This window comes from Emydura macquarii, unplaced genomic scaffold (genome assembly GCF_026122565.2).
Source record: "Emydura macquarii macquarii isolate MOO-44397 ecotype Brisbane River unplaced genomic scaffold, CSIRO-AGI_Emac_v2 contig_3328, whole genome shotgun sequence".
Taxonomy (NCBI): Eukaryota; Metazoa; Chordata; order Testudines; family Chelidae; genus Emydura; species Emydura macquarii.
Window position 1 is genome coordinate 3,208,253 of NW_027133465.1, and position 21,341 is coordinate 3,229,593.

At 43.4% G+C, this 21,341-nt stretch overlaps 1 protein-coding gene across 3 annotated transcripts in view; it reads left to right on the forward strand.

Annotated features, from left to right (window-relative positions):
- PAK1 (p21 (RAC1) activated kinase 1) overlaps window positions 1-21,341 on the forward strand; it is a 105,255-nt gene that overhangs the window by 67,526 nt on the left and 16,388 nt on the right. For all 3 annotated transcript variants that reach the window (XM_067533239.1, XM_067533237.1, XM_067533238.1), the window contains exons 6-10: window positions 2,603-2,719; window positions 3,348-3,525; window positions 6,847-6,910; window positions 7,878-7,926; window positions 11,175-11,287. In XM_067533239.1, coding sequence (XP_067389340.1) covers window positions 2,603-2,719; window positions 3,348-3,525; window positions 6,847-6,910; window positions 7,878-7,926; window positions 11,175-11,287 — 521 coding nt within the window. The remainder of the gene's footprint in view (window positions 1-2,602; window positions 2,720-3,347; window positions 3,526-6,846; window positions 6,911-7,877; window positions 7,927-11,174; window positions 11,288-21,341) is intronic.

Genomic DNA, 21,341 nt, shown 5'->3' on the forward strand with positions numbered 1-21,341 from the left:
CACACACACACCCCCCCCCCCCCCCCCACTGTGGTTTTAAAAAAAACCGAGGGAAGGAATCAACATCCTCCCATTTGTCAGAACCCTCCCTCTCTCCTGTTCTGCCATCCTCAGTAATGACAAGTGCCTGATAACAATAGTAGGGTGTGGGCAGAGTTAAAACCCTCCTGCATCCCCCAATGGTAGGTATCTCTGGCCTGCCTATCTGTCAAACCTTTTCTCCACTAGCCCAGACTGGTTGAACTAGTTGTAGATGTCTTCATGCTTTACTTTGCATAGGACTTCCAACAAGCTAAGGGAGGCCCTGTATAAATTTTAAAAATGGCAGATACACTCAACTTGCCTAACTCTTCCAGGACACGTGTGTGTGAGAGAAGCTTACATTGCTGCTGCCACCACCTATGCTGGTCCCATTCTAGCAATTAAATTAAGAACTCTCCATCTCCAGATCTGTCAGTCTGGTACCTACCCTGAACAGTCTACTGGAGAGAGAATTACTAGCCCTACAGAACACTAGTAGTACAGCACAGATGGTTAGCTGGATTTTACTGCATGGGACACTTTTCAGATCCAGCAATTTGAGTGTTTTTGTTTAACAATTTTTTTACATCATTTCTCATGTAAAAGGAGTAAAGCCAGTGTTTAGAAGACAGGACAAAAATGCTCATGGAGGTGGATGCCTTCTGGCAGGGCGGGGAGCCTGTATATTTCATAATGTGACTTTGGATATTCAGGTAACCACCAGTCGCTTTGATTTGGGAACATTTTATGCACAAATCGTGCTGCTTTCAGGGACATAGGTATTAAGCACATATAGACCAGATTAAAAACAAGTCAGATTTCCACACTGCAGGAACTTTATAACATGTGGGAGCTGGACATACTGTTGTTGAGTCCAGTCCTAAATTCGGAGGCCCCTTACCTAAAATTGCAATGTACTTTGCACTAGATCAGACGTAGACAACTTCAACCAAAACACAGGCGCCAAACACCCCTGAAATATGCAGTTTGGATATGCATCCAAAATTCTGTTTCTTGGAGACATCTCTAGATCAAACTGACTTCTATCCTGTGAAATTCAGTTTGGTCATTACAAATATACAGTGAGAGACAGTCCCTTCCTGGAATGCTTAGTCTGGTCAGATGAGAGAATAATATTATTGTGGTGCATTGAGGAACGTTGCAAGCTAGCACTTTGAGTGATGTGGGATGCTTCCTGATCCTTCTTGGAGGGTAGGAGGCTCTGTATGGAAGCATACAATCATTTATCAATCTGCAGAGAACAAGCCTGGAACAAGGTGGGGCAAATTTTGCCTTTCTGTTCGAGGGAGCAGCCTGCTTTGTCTATCTCTGATTTTGGTTACTGTGTGGTGTTCTGGATTCTGAGAATAAAAATAGTTACATTGCAACCTTCCAGAAATAGTATTTTGTTTTTTATCTAAGTTTCATTTGTGTGCCTTGAACATAACAATTATCCCCATTTTGAAGAGGAGAAACTGAGGCACAGATCTTTGAAGTGGACATGAGCTTTTCCTGCTTCTAAAGATCAGTTTCTTCACAGAGTCATGTGCAATTGCAGTGCCTTTTATCTGGCTTTGTGGTTTCATGTAATGAAAAAAATCAAATAGCAAAGTATTGTTTTGACTTAGCCTCATTCTGCGATCTGACCATGTGCAGAGCTTCATGGCCTTCAATGACACTTCATACCCCTGCTGAGTGACTAGTCAAAGTTCCGGGCCCTGTTCCAGTTGGGTGTAGAAGTCAGTGATTGGAGTCTGGGATTTTCATTGATGTAATGTTGTTTATTTAGAAGGAATATAGAAAATCCTGTTTCCCTGAGAAGGAACCAAACGGGGGGCAGTGTCCTTGTCCACAGCACCCAAACCACTCTTTCCAGCCAGTACCCCAAATCTCTCTAGGCTTTTTTCAGGGTTAAGTTGCCAGCTGCTTATTCCGTGTGTCTCCTTTACCTCTTTTTCTCACACCTCTGGTCAAACAATACCCAGTGGAACTCTCTGCCCACCTGGTGCTAATTTCTGGGCAGGTCTTTTTCTTAGGTGAGGACTTGTGATAAATTTATTTGAAATGAAAGGTGTTGGTTAAGCTTATAACAGTCTCCCTGCAGGCACATTCAGGTTCAGAGTCTTAGCTAGTAATTTATGATGCAATACTATTTCAATAACCAACCAGAAATATCTGATATTGAGGCATTGCCACATAATGCATGTCAGATTACCCCCTGATTCCCACACCTCCAGTGTGCATCTCTATTCAACAGGGATTGTTTGAACAAGCATGCAGGAGTCCAAGAAACCTGGTTCATGGATTTTTATGACCTAATTCTGCAAATACCCATGTGCTCATGTGAATAGTTCCATAAATATCCTAGAGGGTTTAAGTGTTTGTAGGTTTAGGCCCTCAGATTGTCACTTTGACCACGGTTTCTTGTCAAGCCTGTTTTTTAAATAATCCCCCTTGTGATTAAAGGGCTTAAATGTTAGAAGCTTAATTCCATTTCTGTGAGAAATGATTTAAAAAAACCCCAAAAACCGATAATGCCAGGACTCCAAAGGACATCTTTTGTCTTTTAACCAAACTGCAGAATGTGAAGGCTGTGTCCGAGACCCCTGCAGTACCACCAGTTTCAGAAGATGAAGATGACGAGGACGATGCTGCTCCACCCCCAGTGATAGCTCCACGACCTGAGCACACAAAATCAGTGAGCAAGCTGGCAATCTTTGTTCCCTTCCTGCAGATGTCACCATTTGGGACAGACTGCAATGTTAGTCTGCCCTGGGCAAGGGGTGGTACACAGCTGCACTGCCCCAAGAACATCCTTGAGAACATATTGTGACCCAGAGTCACAGGGTCTGTCTACACTTTGAGCTACGGGTGTGATTCCCAGCTCGAGGAGACATACTCACGCTAGCTCTGATTGAGTTAGTGTGCTAAAAATAGCAGTATGGGCGGGGGGGGGGGGGGGGCAGAAGGGCTAGCCACCCACCTACGTGTCTGTGGTCTCAGATGGGCGCTTACTCTTCCCGTTGCATGTGCCACTGCAGCCAAGCTGCTATTTTTAGCATGTTAACTGATCACACTCCCAGCTCAAAGTGGAGACATGCCCATAATTACTTCCCCCTTGCTATGGGGAAGGAATACATTACTTAACTCTTTTACATGGAGCAGCTTAATGCCTCCAGGAGTCCAGACATGGAGCTCTTAATGTAGTAATGTTTCTTTCATGGGTTGGAACATGCGACTGCTAAGGACATACATCTAGTGCATAGATATCTTTTATTTTTAATTGTCCTTTAATGAAACGTATTTCTTCCCTCCCAACAAACAAGGTTTACACCCGTTCTGTGGTAGAGCCTCTGCCGCCGCTTCCTACCAGAGATGTGGCCACCTCGCCTATCCCCTCACCATCTGAAAACAACACAACACCCCCTGACACACTGACAAGGAATACAGAGAAACAGAAGAAAAAGCCAAAGATGTCAGATGAAGAGATCTTGGAAAAATTAAGTACGTCATCTTTTAAAATCCATATTGTAATTTATTTGGTGGCTTAGAGGCAAATTCCGTTCCCAAATCCTCAATAAGCAGAGATCCTGTGAGAGTTACATTTTGAGATCTCTCACTTCAGACTTCACTTTATGACTCAGTGTTTGCGTTATTCAGTGGCCAATTCAAGTGCAAATTTAAGCACCGAGAGCCTTTATTTTCAGGCATGCTGAGCACGATGATTGCAAGTGAAGCTCAGTGGGAGCCGCAGATGCTCAAACCCCGTGACAATTAGGGCCTGAATATATACATATATTTGTTTCCAGTGTGAAAGCTGAAGCCATCCTAGATGTTGCTTTTTCTCAGCTCTAGGATGATTATATTTAATTGTGCGTTAGACTCAAGGTGAGAAAAGCTTATTACTGTGACTACAAAAAACCCCACAAAAACCAAAAGAAAACCAGCAAAAGATATAGCTAGAAAACTTCCAAATTGCTCTTTTCCTATAGAGACGATGCAACACATGATTGTGCCATACAGGAGGCAGGCACCTTTTTAAAGAGGTCTGACATTCAGAGGGTTGATTCCCATTACTTTTCATAAATCAGGCCCTTGCAAGCGTCTCAAAACTCAAGATGCCCCAAATCACCAGCTGCTTTGGAAAACTTAGGCAAAGCTTTCCATCACGTCTCCAAATGGTTTCAACAGTTATTGAGTTCAATTTATAAGTGCTGTGAGTGCCTTTAACATTATTGAATACATTTAAATATTTACATTTAAAAATACATTTAACATGTATTTAACAATACAGTACAACTGAGAACCAGCAGCAACCCTCAGAAAATCTCCATCCCTCTTCCCAACAAAATCAAATAAAAGGGACTCTCCTCACTAAAACTCCCACTCCTTTAACCAGACGGCTTTATCAGGCCCTGCGCTCTTCAAAATCCTGGATAAAATCGAAGGCCCTCAACCTCTTGACTTTTAAGTAGTCAGCTGGTAGAAGCAAATTTTAAAAATGTAAGACAATAAAACATAACTTTCAAATCAGCTGTAATACAAATATAAATCCTAACAACACACAGGGGCAGCTCCTCAGCTGATATAAATGAGGGTAGTGCCTCTGAAGTCAATGAGGAAAAGTTTTCTAACTATAAGGGTAGTTAAAAAAGGTTTGGAATTGATTTCCAGTTGAGGTTATGGAAACCCCATCAGTGGTGGTTTTTAAGGTCAGGCTGGATAAATACCTGTCAGGGCTGGTCTAGTTTTACTTGATGCTGCTTCAGCGCAGAGGGCTGGACTCTTGAGGTCCCTACCCGCCCTATATTTCTGTAATTACTGTTATTTGTATCGCCATGGTTCCCAGACATGGGCCTGGACCCCGTTGTTCTTGGTGTTCTACTAACACAGTTCAAAAAGACAGTCCCTGCCCCCAAAGAGCTTACAATCTGAGTAGATCTATGGCCAGTCACACCAGCCGAGGATGTGCCCCATAACGTTGAATGTTCTGGGAAAAATAGATTAACAACTGAATTAGGGAAAACACTTCAGGCTGAGATTTTTTTCAAAGCAATTTAGGGGATTTGGATGCCTTGTTCCCACTAAAATGAAACTTAAACCTATCTTTGCTCATGTAAAATCAAATTTTCCGTTATCTAAAAGATCACATTTTCAGGGCCCAATATTGGACCTGTAACTCATATGAGCAGTCTTATTCATGCAGGATTTCCACTGATTTTAATAAGAGTGATATGCATAAGTAAGTGTTTACAGGATTGGGCCGTTATATTCCATTGGCAAAGTAGCGACTATTCTGTAACAAAAGGCTACTAAATAGAATCAGTTGGGTAATTTAAAGAAATGTGAATGCAACTCTTGCAAAGTCATTACAGCTGTGTTGTATTAAATATGTCAACCTTACTGGCTTGTGTTCTGCATTGTGTTAATGCTTTCACATTGGTGCCTTTAGCAATACCCTCTGACGGCTGCAAGATTGGGTTTTTGCTGGAAGCTTTGCTATACATTGTCTTGGTGTAAGTGAATGTGATTCCACTGAAGGGAGCAGAGTTGAATTTGCTCATACTTGGTCCAAGTTTGGCCCCTAGATGGGTCCTCTGACAACTACTTAGAGTTCCTGCAGACATTTAACAGCTTCTCTTGCAACTACAAATATGGAAAGATTTTTAAAAATACAGTTTTAAGAACTTTTAGCACATATACAGCCTGAACCCCATGGCCCATGCGTCACTTTGGAAGAGAGGTTTCTTGAGCTCTTGCCGTCAAGGAGCAAGGGTCATTTCTGTAATTGTGATGTCAATTTCTGGGTTTGGTGTAGTTGCGCTGCCCCGTCATTCCTCTCCATTACTTCTCTGCCCCAGATCCTGTGGTTTGACCGCTCCCCAGTGATGTCTGAAAATAACTTTTTTTTAATATTGCTTGCCACTGTGTTGTTTCTAATTCCCATATTAACTCCTAGAATGGCATCCATTCGGCTCTTTCCACCTACCTCTGCTTTTGGAAAAATTGGCCTTAATTTCCCCTCTGATTTCCAACCTATACAGGGGGATGATGATATTTCCTTACCACTCAAGTGTGTCGTGAAGATCAAATCTCTTTGCAAACAGTAAGTGGAAGAACAAGTAAAAGTAAAATTGAAACACTCCACTGACTTTTGACAAAGGTCCTCTGAAAAGCAGGAAGGGTTCTGTCAGAACCCTGCCTGGTTTCTTGCCAGCTCGCCAGCCTGGCAGACTGCCTGGGGGCCAGGGATCCCAAGGCTTCTAGAGTCTGTGGATCTGGGGCAACCCACAGGCAGTCAGCCTTGGGGCTAGGGACCCCAAGGCCTCTAGGATCCATGACTTTGGGGCAGCCTATCAGGCAAACTGCCCCATGGTGAGAGCTCTATCCCCTTTCATGGAGAACTTCAAAATTTTGTGCCAAATTGGAATGAAAGCCAATCTCCAGCTATCAAAATCCTCTGTGAAATGGAATACCTTTCTCTGCCCTGCTCTACTAAATACAAATTCCTATCCTCTACACTCAGCCCTCTCCCCGCAAGGGAGCCGAGCAGCCACACAGGTGGAAAAATATGTGCAGCCACTGTATGTTAAATGTGGTGACAATGAAGCTTATGGGCCTTCCAGCAAACTATTTATTTCTCTTTTGAGCCCTGATCCTGCAGAGACCTCCATGTGAACAACTCCTGCGTCTGCCCAGGGCAGTCATAGGCATTTGCCCCTGCAGAACTCATTGTGAGGTTGAGGCCTTGATGTGTAAGGGCTTGTTCTTGCATTTATGTACAATGAAAATTTTAAATCACTCTCCTCCCCCCCTTTTTTAAAGGAAGTATCGTGAGTGTGGGTGACCCGAAAAAGAAATACACACGTTTTGAGAAGATCGGACAAGGGTTAGTATATGCAACTTCCCCCACTCGGTATAAACAAAACAGAAAAACCAAGCTGGGTTTGTTTGCTGGAAACAGCATCATGACATTTTCCTTCCCCCATCCTCTTGAGTCATTGACTATGAGGTTTTGTGTGATTGTTTAATATTAAAATATATGTCATTAGATGACCGTGTTGCTAAATATATCTATGTGGAGGAAAAGAACTGCTTATTTCCAGTGCACAAACCAATCTTCAAATTACAGATTTGCTTTCAGAATTAACCCTCTCCACTCAGCTTTAGTTTTGTCCCCTCACGGTGGGGTACAGGAGAAGGAGTAGCAAACAGATGGCTCAGGGAGAAATTACTTTTTTTCTTTACTATAAGTTGACTCCATTTTTTAGGATGGCTGTTGATCTACTGTATAACTGTTTTCTCTTAGTGCTGAGTATACAGATGGTTAACTTTTGTGCCATTTAAAATATTCAAGCTTTTTTTTTCTCTCTTTGGGCCATTAAAGTCCATGGAAAATTTGCCACTGAATCCAGTGGGTGCAGAATCAAGCTCTCTGTATTCCTCGTTACAAATGCCATGTCTGTCTGCCACACTGATTCAGTCTGCCCTGTAATCTCTGCCATATTGGGGAGCCTTGGTGCTGTCATGTCAGTTTAGATGGGATCAAATTATGTTCCAAATTCATGATTTTTCAGAACAAGGTTCAGTCAACTGCAAGACCAAGAGCCTAACCATGTCAAGAGATTATTGTGTTATAGCCATTTCCCCAATATATTGTCATTTTTTTAACCATTGGGGTTTGCTCATAAATATTTTAGATTGCTATTTACTCTTGGAGATGTTGTGTGGAGACAGAGTAGAAATGAAATGTTCATTTAAAAAAAATGTAATGGATTGGAAAATTCTTCTTTAAATAAAAGATGTCGCTCTTGCTGTTTAGCACTAATAATATGTTTTTTCTCCTCTTTGGTTAGAGCTTCAGGCACAGTATATACTGCAATGGATGTAGCTACAGGACAGGAGGTAAGTGCTGCCAAATTGTTTCTTCAGTGAGCTTTGGAACAGCCCGTACAAGTTTTAGTTGATACTACAAAATACGGAGATGATTTCAAAGATTCATGACATTTAGTTTTAATGAGAACACTTGTTTTAATGTAATGAGAGAGGGGCATGGTCTAGTGGTCTGAACTAGGACTGGGAAAAACCAGGTGCTCCTAAATTCTACACCCTACATAACTTCAGATTGGGAAGGATTTTCTTTGCAGACATGAGAGAGAGAGAGAGAGAGCGAGAGAGAGAGTGTGTGTGTGTGTGTGTGTGTGTGTGTGTGTGTGTGAACAGTCATATGTAATATTAACATACATACTGTATATTTACTTATATAGTTCAATTTCCCTGAGCTCTTTCACAAAACATCTCCTCTAGCCTCATTTAAGTCCCTCTTATAGACCCACTTCCCATCTGCTGCCTACAGTGAATCTAATTGACCTGCACAGAAAATCTTTCTTTCCCTTTCCCAATACAATCTCTGTCAGTTTGCTTCCGTGCCCGAAGACTGAGAGAGCCTTGAGGCAGATACCATCTGTGACAGGATCCCTGGGGTACAACCTGGAACTATGGGTCTGCTGTGCCCCCTTAATTCTCCAGCCTGGGCTGTCTCAGACAAAGCTATGCCAGTGACAGAACCCCTCCAGGCACTGTGGTTACTCAGCCATCAGCATATGGAGCCCCACACCCAGCTAAATTGCATGACTGCTCCCATAGCCACTCATGAATAATACAGAGAGAGGCACCAGCCAATCACCCCAGCCCCCTGACTTGTACCCCAGAAATATACCGTCTTACACTGCTCAGGACTCCCTTGGACAATGGAAGCTCATTAATTAGCTTGCGACTTTGTCAAAGGAAAGTGGATATGTACCAGCCTTTGTAATCTGAGCTGAGGTTCCTCAAGAACTTCAACCAAAACCACACTGTTTTAGGTAAAATATAAAACAGATTTATTAGCTACAGAAAGATAGGTTTTAAGTGATTATAAGTAGCAGGCGTAGAGATCAAAGTTGGTTACATAAGAAATAAAAATAAATTCACAGTCTAAATTCTACACACTAGGCAAGATTTGAACCAAGCAGTCTCAATACACCTCAGTACACAGGCTGTATTTACTTTCAGCCTGGGACCAATTTCCCCAGTTCAGAGTCTTTGTCTTGCAGATGATCTTCCAGGTGTTGAGATGAGGGAGGAAAGAGGCCAAATGATGTCATTGTTTCTCTTTTATACTTTATACTTTTATACCCCTCTGGAACTTTTATACTTTGTTCCAGCTGCTAGAAAGATTCTTGCTGTGACATGGGGTCTAGGCAGCCCTCAGTAGGTATGTGCCCTCTCTGAGAAGTCTCTGAGGTAGTGGATTCTTGTTGATGGGCCATCAACACCTGTCTGGCCAGTGATAGCTGCTCCTTTGTCCCTATTGAAAGGCCAACTGTGGGCAGCTCCAACCTCTCAACATATTTCAGTAACACATCTAGCAATATTTCATAACTTCACATACAGTGATAATACATACAACTCCAACAGGATTTTAAGGGTAAACAGATCAAGACTTTTGAAATGATACCTCACAAGGCAAGCCTTGTACAAAATAATATAGCCTAATCATATCACAGTGGTGAATATTGGGGTGGTTCAGGGTGCTACTCTGAGGTACAGAATGTCACACCATCTCATTTTGAATGTCTAGAAAGCACCAAGCACATTATGGGCAGTACCATAAACTAATGATGATGGATTCGCAATACCTTAGAAAATAAGTTCCTAAATATTGCATGTCTATTAGACAAATGAGAATTTTGCCATGATAGAATTCTGTTCATTCTGATCATGCTAAAGCTAGTAGTGAGATAAACATGAAAATTTGTAGCATTGTTAGTCCCTGAAATATGCGTCCATTTTGCAATTATACAAAGCCAACAATTAAATACCAATAGTCTTGCAATTTTTTGCTTTTTGTTGACACTGTATTAGGAACTGAAAAGGGGTGAATTAAGATCTAATTAGAGTTTGACTTCAGATCTTTGAAAAGAGGAACCCTTTTCACTGCTGCTAATTTCTTACAATTCAAGATTTCAAGATTGGTGAGGTCTGGAGCAGATACCCTCTGTTGCTTGACCTTTTGTTTTTCACTCCTCCTGTCCTAAGGGAACAAATGTCACCACTGCATATTTTACTGTCAAACTACAGTTTGTCAGCATTGTAAATACTATTGACAATCAGCACGATCTATTCTCATCGGTGTTGGTTTCCTGTAGCACTTGTCATGATAATATCTTAAGTGCTGTTTGTACCCATCCACACTGGCATTTTCCTTGCTGGCTCTCATCCATTAGAAATGCTGCCTTTTCTGCAAATAGCTCTTCGCCATAAAGGCATAATTACATTCCCTTCACTTTATCTTTGTCTAAATATTGTACAAAAAAACATGATCAAACTGATTGTCATCTTATTCATACTGAGCAGTATGATTGATTTTAACAGATTAAACGATCATACTATGAGTAAGAGTGGCTGAATTGGCCTGTATATGCTGGTATTGTGATTCTCTGGATATAATGGAGAAGAGTCCATTGCATCAGATCTCTGTCTACTCTGTGTATATATACACACAGAGATTTGTGTGTGTGTGTGTAGTGAAGCACTGTAGGAGGTTACAAACCAAGAGACCATAATAAGAATCCAACCCCATCCCCAGAGTTATGGCTAGAGTTGGTCTTAACCAGACTCTCAGGTCCAAATAGCACCTTGTAGCTCTAGTTATAACAGAGTGAAATAAGTACCTTGGAAAACTGCACTTTAGCTAAATGAATGTCTCACAAATTTCTTGAAGCATGACTTGCATTTGAAAGAAGACACTGATCCAGAATAAGTTGGATTCCTTATTGGCTTTTAAAATAAATCAATTCGTATTGTATTAAGGAGCTATTTGTTATTTTGCCAAGAGTACTGCAAGGAGTAAACCTGTCTGACTGTGATGCAGGCTTCTAATAGGAAAATACTTGCCCCTCCATATTTTTTGACTTGCTACACTGAACACTTCTGGAAATGGACTGGATGAAAGTACTTGCACAGTTACAAAACGACTCGGTACCCTGAAATAATAAAGCGGTGCTCAACTTTATTTGAAAACTGGACATAAATAGCAGAGACTAGAAACTGGCAGATATCTAGGGATGTTAACATATTAATGCTTTACATTTTTTCTCTCCTACTTTTAGGTTGCAATCAAACAGATGAATTTGCAACAGCAACCCAAGAAAGAACTAATAATTAATGAAATCCTTGTAATGAGGGAAAACAAAAACCCCAACATTGTCAACTACTTGGACAGGTATGTTCTGATTTAAAAGACAGGCTCTGTACGGGTACTACCTGTCACCTTCCTCGGTGATTCTGTTTGAATCCAACCCGGGTTGATAGTAACACTTTATAGAAACTGTGCCATGAATTTGGTGCTCTCAGTCCAGTACCTAGCAGACAGGTGTCTCCATCAAGCAGCCTTCACTAGCACTTGATTCACTGTAAAAATGCTGGCCTGGAAGACTTTAGTGATACAGTGTCAGGATTCCAGGTTGTATCCATCTCCCTTGCTGCATTTTAGACACTAAAAGTAATTTCCTTCCTACCACCCGAGGAGAAATGGAAACTAAGCCATGATGCTTACATTTTCATTTCTCTTCCACTGAAGCCTTGATGTAAACGGTGCTGACATCCAGCTTGCAGAGAAATAAACCTGCCAGAATACACTGTCCCTTTAGCAGTTTCTTAAGCTGACTTTACTTTTAATAGAGCTCTTGTGGTATGTTTCTCCCTGAATCATGATTCTTCTTCGAGTGGTGTTCTGTAGGTGTGTCTGCGTCCCTGCGCTGCTGATTGGAGAACTTTGGTAGCAATCTGTCCTGCCTGCACATGCACCACTCCCTGCCTGCCACGAGGCTAGCCAGTGTGCGCAGGCCAGTCCGTCCTCAGTTCCTTCTCAACTGCCCCTGGCTAGATCGGAGCTAGCGTTGTCCATTCACAGATTAACTCTTATTATCGCTAATTTTACCTTCTTTTGAAGTTCCTTTTTTCTTTGCTTCATTCACATTTTTATTTTGGCCATTGCCTGAGAAAAGAAAAGAAAAGGACTTTGTCTTCTATCGACACCCTGTGTGTGGGGGGGCTGCCCGGACAAGAGTATGCCCAGCTCCTCGGGCTTCAAAAAGAGCCTCAGTTGCAAGGAATCTATCCCAGTGACTGACCTGACATTTGCAGTGGGTTTGCTGCCTACGAGAGAATCACATTCCACAAGTGTGGCTTGTGTCAGCAACTGAAGCCCAGAGCCAGGAAGGACCGAAAACAGGCTTACACTCTTACTCACGGAGTCAGCCCTTCAACCTCCGGAATCTCGGCGGGAGCCATCACCACAACCCTCCACTTTGAGCGAAGCCTGTGAGTCCCTCACGTAATGCCTCTAAGGAAAGGTCAGTGAATCTCTGTAGTGATTGCCCTGAAAACGATCTCTGGCTTGGTAGGTATCATTGGGACCGATGGCACTGAAGCAAACAAAATCTGGTACTCAGGGCACTCAAGGTACCAAACCAACAGGGCAAATTGGAACACCTAAGAACCAGATAGGTGCAGGCAAAGAAACTTTGTTGGTACCATGGGGGTGTGAGAAACATAGAAGATCCACTCTGAGGAAGGCTCTGTCGGTACAGTCATCAACATCGGTACCGCTGACAATACACCAGGCACCGATGGACACTGCTATCAGGTCTGCATCTCCAACTCTGTTGGTACAAGCATCTTGGTACCGACACCCTATGCACTAACATTTCCAGTATGCGATAGATCTTTTGGTGTCCAACATATCAGACTCTCCTCTGCTTAGTACCAGGGCCCCGGTACCGAGTTCACTCAGAGCCCGTGTCTCATCAATGACCTCCTGCTATGCACTGCCCTTTTTGTTGTTGGAATCAGAAAGTGAGTAAGAGGACCTAGCTTCCCGATGCTCTTCCCACCATACAGAGCCCAGTTTAACTCTGCACACTGAGCATACCACCCCTCTGACCCACAGCCTCCCTGTTTTGGGCAACCATGATACCAACCACTGGGCTCTTTCCCAATACAATGGCCATACTGGGACCCCTGGCAGGCCCAAAGGCAACAGGCCTCCGCCACTTCTAGTATGGCCGATTATCCTCCTTCAGCCACTGCCTCGAGGACATTTGAACACCCCAAGCAGGCAAGGGAGGAATCCCAGAGGTCGAAGTTGAGGAAGTCACTCCTTCAGCCCACTTCGTATCATTGGCACCAGACAAAACGGTGATGCCTCCTCTGCCATATCTGGCAGATGTCTTTAAATTGTTCCAGAATTTGGCACCGAGGGTGGCAGAGGCACTCAAATTCCTTTACAAGGGGTGTCTGAGTTGCATCACAAGTTGGTGGACATTCTACATTTCTCCATCTCCTCCAGAGTGGCTCTCCTTATTAATGAGGCTCTTCTGGACCCTACCAAGGTGATATGGCAGACTGCTGTATCCATCCCACCAACTTGGAAGAGGGCAGGCAAGAAATATTATGTGCCACCAACACCACTCTAAGTTCACCCCTTATGACTGGGATTGGAAGCGCCTGGACCTGTTTGGTAGGAAGGCCATTCCTCAGCCACCCTCCAATATAGAGTGGTGAACCATCAAGCCTTGTGGGCTAAGTATGACCATCAGAACCATGTGCAGGTCTGTTCTTTTATAGAACAGCTCCATGATTCTCACAAGGACCAATTTAACGCCTGGATTAACAAAAGCCAGCTGGTGGTGAAAATGTCTCTCCAATCTACACTTGATGCATGACAGCTCGTTCTGTTTCGACTACCATTGTGATGAGACGGGCCTCATGCTTCATCTCTCTGGCTTCCCCAAGGAGGACCAAATGATGGTGGACGACCTCCCCTTTGAGGAGATGAAATTATTTGCTGAAAAGACCGATGCCTCCTTCCACATGTTAAAAGATTCAAGGGCCTCTCTTTGATCTCTTGGGATCTATAACTCTTAGTATAAAAGAAAGTACAACCCTCAGCCACCAAAGTACTTATCCCAACCCCCTGCCCTCCGATGGACTCTCTCCAGTTTGTTCACATCCTTTCTATAGTGGGAGTTCCAAAAGTGGACACACTACTCCAAATGTGGCTTCACCAGTGCTGAATAGAGGGGAATAATCACTTCCTTCCATCTCCTGGCAATGCTCCTACTAATGCAGCCCAATATGCTATTAGCCTTCTTGGCAACAAGAGCACACTGCTGACTCATATCCAGCTTCTTGTCCCCTGTACCCCCCAGGTCCTTTTCTGCAGAACTGCTGCCTAGCCAGTCAGTCCCCAGTCTGTAGCAGTGCATAGGATTCTTCCATCCTAAGTGCAAGGACTCTGCACTTGTCCTTTTTGAGCCTCATCAGATTTCTTTTGGCCCAATGCTTCATTTTGTCTAGGTCACTCTGTATCCTATCCCTGCCCTCCAGCGTATCTACCACTCTCCCCATCTTAGTGTCATTGAGGAAATCTGGGCTACAGGGTAATTACGTATCCTGTCTTCCTGTTTAAATGCTTCAGTACATAAACTGCTGATTTTGTCTTCGCCCTTCTTTCAAAAGGCCTCTTGAATGGAACCGATCATTCTACTTCTGTAGACAATGGGCAAAGCCGCTCCCAAATAGTCTGTAAATTGACAAGATGGGAGAAAGCTAGAGTGTATAGATTAGGTCTACTGTGCTACTTCAGTTTTGCAGCAGTGTAAACCTATGGTTCTGCTGGTGTGCAAAAAGGGAGTGATGTGGTGATGAATCGGGCCTATCCCGTCCTTTCTGAGACACTGAATGCATTTCAGATTGGAACCTACATTTGCTTTGACAAATCTTCTCTTGTTACAAAAGGCAGCCTGGGGAAGGATACCCTTGCGGTTATGCAACTGGACTGGGAAGTGAAGGATCTAGGTTATATTTGTGGCTTTGCCATTGACTTGCTGTGTGTCCTTGTCCAAGTCTCTTATGGATTTGTAGGTTTTCAATACCTGTGTGAAAACCAGTTCATAGGCCCCTCTATTGCCCCATTTCCTCTGATTGTAAAATGGAGCTAATCATGCATTATCTACTTTTGTATATCACCTTGAACTGCATCTGAAATGTATTTTATAACAGAAGAGCCTAGAGGTCCAAACCAGATTGGGTCTCCGTTGTGCTAGGCGCTGTTTAAAAAATACTATGCAATGTATTTTTACTTTTAACCCCAATCCTCCAGTGCTTTGTGTATGGGCGGACCCTTGCACCTATGCATAACCGAAACTGGCCTTTGTTTTTTCTCTTTTTTAGAGAAATCTCCTTAAAAAAAAAAAAAAACCAAACCAAAACAAACAAACAAAAAAAAATCCCACCCCAAGAAAACAAAACCAACCAACCAACTCCACAGAAATAAAATCCTTCAGTTGTTGTCCCCGAGATGGAAAAGTTCTATGCAATTGAATACGAATAGAACCATAGGGCTCCCAGAAACGTAATACTGTTCTGTGCATCTCTAAAATTTAATAGACAATGCTAACTTCTCTATTAATTTTTAAAAAGCTTAGTGCTCTACAGTAGGAATATAACTTTGTATCAAATAATGGGTCATTGTCCAAAAAAGCTATAGAAGAGCTGTCGTTTTCTATTTAATTCTGTAAGATTTTTCACAAGAGCAGGTTTGTAGTGATGATTGGCATTTATCTAGTGTCTTCTATAGAAAAATCTTAAAGTACCTTGTAAACTGTGAGCCTGAGAGACCAACATCATTATTCTACAGATGGAGGAAACGGCAATACAGAGAAGTTCTGGGCCTGATTCTCCCACACTGACTCGTGCTGAGTAACATCTTGTTCCATAGGCCAGAGGATCTCAAATTGGGGGGGGGGAAGGTACGGAATGTGTTCTGGGGGCGCATGAGAAGCTGCTCTGCCTTCAGAGCTGGGCGACAGGAATGCAGCGGCTGCTGATCAGGTGCCCAGCTCTGAATGCAGTGGCGCCGCCAGCAGCTGCGGAGAAGTAAAGGTGGTGTGATATGGTATGGTATTGCCATCTTTGCTTCTGTACTGCCGCTGGTTGCAGCTCTGCCTTGGGAGCTGGGTGCCTGGCCAGCAGCAGCCGCCGCTCTGCCTGCAGAACTAGGCGGTGGGGGGAGTAAGGGACTACGACACAAAGAAGGGGGGCATGATCAAATAAGTTTGAGAACCACTGCCATAGGCAGCCCCATTTCAGTAGGACTATACAGCATGAGTCAAGGTACCAGATTTGACCCTAAGTGATGTGCCCCGGTCACACAGCAGGTCAGTGGGAGGGAACAGAACTTTGGTGTCGTGATTCCTGATCCTGTATCTTTACACACAGTGTCTTTTCATGTCTCAAACTGCCAAAAAGAATTGCAATAAACAGTTCAGTGACTAATACTGGCCTCTGCTGTGGTTAAAGATCAAAATGAACCTGGAGGTGGCACCAACCTGCTTCCTCAAATCACATTTACTCAGCTGGAGCTGGCAGGAAGCTTGAATTAATTCTGCACCCTTGCACATTGTGTAAGATCTCTCAGTTATTTAGGTGCTCATGTTCTGGCATGCACATATGGCTACTGATGGCATAGCTTCAGATTCCCAGCATGGTTCTTGGCTTGCTCTGCATGTATTGGCTGCTCAGAATTACTTTTCAGCTTCCAGCTGGTGCTCACTGAGTTGTGCTGTGTAGGGGCGTACAGGACAGGTGATTTGATTTTCTCTCCCAATCTCTTGGCCATTGGGCGAGCTGAGTTATGCTGCAGAAAGCACTAGTGTGGAAGGGAAGGAAAGTGCCACTGATCAATTAAGGATGCTGATGAAATCTGAAAAGGATCCATGTCTAATTGTACTTGGCTGGAAAGATGAAGGTTTAGACACATAACCTTAAAAGTGGGTGGGGGGAATTTGGGATACAATAGCTTTGGGAGTCCATTGGGGGAGAACAACCCTGTTTCATAGGGTAAGCAGGAGTATTCATGGAGAAATTTGTGCTGTTCCACCACTATAGTCTCCTTCAAGAGTGAGTTACTGCACAGGCATAGATAGCAGAGCCAGTGGTAGCCCAGCACCTATGGAATTTGTACTGTTGGGGAAAAGACTCCTGTCAGAGCAGTGAAGAGGGCATTGCACCACAGCTTTCTTTCCCCCTGGATGTATGGTGTCTAGAGGCAGTGTTCTCGGCACATGCGGGAAAACATAGGCCAGTCACTCCATGTTCCTGGGCCCTGTGTTCGCTCCTGCAGGATACTCAAGGGATTTGCCCGGTACTATGCAGAGTCATTGTTGAGCTGGGATTGGAACTCTGGTCTCCTTGGCTCCTAGTCATGGGCTCTGATCACTAGACCATACCTGTCCTTTATGGAGCTAAAGAGTCTCGTTTAGCACAAGTATGAATGGTCAGTGTTACTTTGGAACAACCCGCCCGCCCCCTTCCCCCAGCAGTCCTTTGTGGCCTCAGTACTGTCTATTTTAAAGCCAGATTATGCTTTAAAACTACTTGATTCTCTTATTTGAAAGATTTCAGCTAATCATTGCACTGGACACTCACTTGGTTTTCTACCTAGGAGAACTTGGAGAATTATCTGTTACTTTGAGATCATCTATTATCTTTTCCTCTGGCCGTCAATGTGTGCAGTCGGATTGGCCATCTGATCAGACAGAAGCTTTCTTAAATCGATACTAATGCACATCAGGCCCAGCACAGCAGCTCTTAATCTCATTTGAGTTCTTGTTTTACTCTCTGCTGACCCTATCTGCTTCACAGACCCACAGGCTGCAGAATGTCCTGGTAATACAATGGGTAAAGCTGACAAAATAGATTATTTTCTGCATATTTAACTTTAAAAACAGAGGAGGGTAATGGTGATGAGATGGACATTATAACTGGCCTTGACTATGAGGAAGACAAATAAATGAAGCTTCCCACTATGGGCCCTGTCAAGGAAGGTAGCTTTTCTCACTTTACAGATGGGTAAACTGAGGCAAAGAGGTAAGATGACTTACTCAAGGTCACATGAAGTAATGCCAGAGATGGCAGTTCTTCATCCCAGTGCCTTACTTGTAACCTCAAGACCACACACACACACTACTCATCACAGCTCTCTGGAAGGGGGAAATTCTAAACTGGACAACAGAACCAGGTCCTATGCCAGCCATCTCTTCCACAACCCTCTGTCCCATCGTTTTGTGGACATACCAGGAAGGGGTCAGGAGAGAGCCCTGCTGTACTAGATTTACAGCTGACATGTGATCATAGAATCATAGAAGATGAGGGTTGGAAGGGACCTCAGGAGGTCATCTAGTGCAACCCACTGCTCAAAGCAGGGCCAACTCTAACTAAATCATCCTAGCCAGGGCTTTGTCAAGCTGGGCCTTAAAAACCTCTAAGGATGGAGACTCCACCACCTCCCTAGGTAACCCATTCAAGTGCTTCACCACCTTCCTAGTGAAAAAGTTTTTCCTAATATCCAATCTAGACCTCCCCCACTGCAACTTGAGACCATTGCTCCTTGTTCTGTCATCTGTCACCACTGAGAATAGCCTAGCTCCATCCTGTTTGGAACCCCATTCAGGTAGATAGAAATAAGCCTTCAACTAATCTCCCTTCACTCTTCTCTTTTGCAGACTAAATAAGCCTAGTTCCCTCAGCCTCTCATAAATCATGTGCTCCAGCTCCCTAATCATTTACATTGCTCTCTGCTGGGCTCGCTCCAATTTGTCCACATCCTTTCTTTAGTGGGAGGCCCAAAACTGGGGACACTACTACAAATGTGGTGTCACCAGTGCCGAATAGTGGAATAATCACTTCCCTCCATCTGCTGGCAATGCTCCTACTAATGCAGCCCAATATGCCATTAGCTTTCTTGGCAACAAGGGCACACTGTTGACTCATATCCAGCTTCTTGTCCACTGTAACCCCCAGGTCCTTTTCTGCAGAACTGCTGCTTAGCCTGTCAGTCCCCAGTCTGTAGCAGTGCGTGGGATTCTTCCGTCCTAAGTGCAGGACTTGTCCTTCTTGAACCTCATCAGATTTCTTTTGGTCCAATCCTCCAATTTGTGTAGGTCACTCTGTATCTTATCTGTACTCTCCAGCGTATCTACTATTCCCCCCCAGCTTAGTGTCATCTGCAAACTTGCTGAGGGTGCAATCCACTCCATCCTCCAAATCATTAATGAATATGTTGAACAAAACCGGCCCCAGGACTGACCCCTGGGGCACTCCGTTTGTTGCCAGTTACCAACTAGACACCAAGCCATTGATCACTACCTGTTGAGCCTAATGATCTAGCCAGCTTTCTATCTACCTTATAGTCCATTCATCCAACCCATACTTCTGTAACTTGCTGGCAAGAATACTGTATCAAGAATACCATATCAAGAGCTTTGCTAAAGTCAAGATATATCATGTCTACCACTTTCCTCACATCCACTGAGCCAATCATCTCATCATAGAAGGCAATCGGGTTGGTCAGGCATGACTTGCCTTTGGTGAATCCATGCTGACTGTTCCTGATCACCTTCCTCTCCTCAAAATGCTTCAAAAAGATTCCTGAGGACATGCTCCATGATTTTTCCGGGGACTGAGGTGAGGCTGACCGGTCTGTGGGTCCCTGGATCCTCCTCCTTCCTTTTTTAAAGATGGGCACTATATTTGCCTTTTTCCAGTTGTCTGCAACCTCCCCCGATTGCCATGAGTTTTCAAAGATAATGGCCAATGGCTCTGAAATCACAACTCCCTCAGCACCCTCAGATGCATTGTATCCAGCCCCTTGGACTTCTGCATGTCCAGCTTTTCTAAATAGTCCTGAACCTGTTCTTTCAGCACGGAGGGCTGCTCACTTCCTCCCCATACTGTGCTGCCCAGTCTAGTAGACTGGGAGCTGACCTTGTCTGTGAAGACAGGCAAAAAAAGCATTGCATATTTCAGCCTTTTCCAGATCATTAAATTAGAGCTTTAGGTAACTCTAATTTAATGGCTGGGCTAAGGCAATTTGAAAATCTGGCAGCTGTAACCAGCTCCCTAATGGGCATGTCCTTTGCCCCTGCACTAAGCAGATCTTCAGAATCTGGCCCAAGGAAGGTCTTGTGATTAAAACATGGAACTAGGCACCAGAGGCCTGGACTGTGAGCTTGGCTCTGTGATGTTGTTTGGGGAAAATCTGTTTAACCTCTGTGCCTTCATTTTCCCTCTGTGTAAATTGTGATCAGGCCTGCATATCTCACAGGGATACTGTCATTCATCTTTGTAAATTGCTTTGTGATCCTTAGGTATCATTGGTGTAATGTAAAAATTAATTATCAAACTTTAAGAACGTACAATATTTTCTAAAAAAACTCTACACAGCTGACCCATGACAAAGCAGGAGCATATTACTATTTCCCCATCCTCCCTTTCCCCTCCCGCGCTTTTTATTTTCATCTATGTGTTCCCTCATTTTAAATGAAGATGGAAGCTCTTTGGGGCAGAGATTGCTCCTTTTTTAATGTGTGTTATACAGCACTTATCATGATGAGGTCCCAAACTTGTGGGGTACATCAAATAATACATCATTGGAGTACCAGAAATATTATATGAGTAACTTAAATCTCTAGCACTGCTAAATTGTGTTTACTAATAGCTGAAAGCCCATGTTGTCGCAGGGCTAATTCATAGTCATGTATGTCTTTATTTAACTTTAAAAAAAAAAAAAAAAAAAAAAAAAAAAAAGAAAATGGATGAGAACTTAAAAATTTGATGCAACAGACAACTTCCATGTGTATGCTGGTTATGTTATGTAGGTGGTTGTGTTGACTGGTGTCTAGGAATGGTTGTGCTGGAAGATGTGTTGATTTCTGCAGGTGGTGAATGAAGGGTGTGTACTCTGGTGAAGGGGTGTGTTTGTGTTTTGGGAATTATTGTAGGTGCTGGTTGTGGTATTGAGGATGATTGTGTTGTACTGAGAGAGTTGTGTGGATTTATGCAGGTGGCCGTTAGGTACAGGGGTGTGGCAATTTGGCCACATAATCCACCATTTTTGCAGTTTCTCTCATACAATCAATGAAATTGTTGCATGCTGCAGAGTAAGGGTGGTGATTGGTTGAGTTACCTCTCCCATAACAGTGCTCTAGGACTTGTGGCATGGCATAGATATATGCATTACTATAGCTGTACACCGCATAGGTGTAATTCATAAAGTAAAAATGACTGAGAACTTAAAGTTGGATGATAACAGACTGCAAATCCCAGTGATGATTCAACCTGGTGATATTCTAAACAAATTGAACTCTCACCATGCTTGTAGCTGTTTCCATCCGTTCACACTGACTACAGGCATTTTAGGCTTCAGAAGGAGA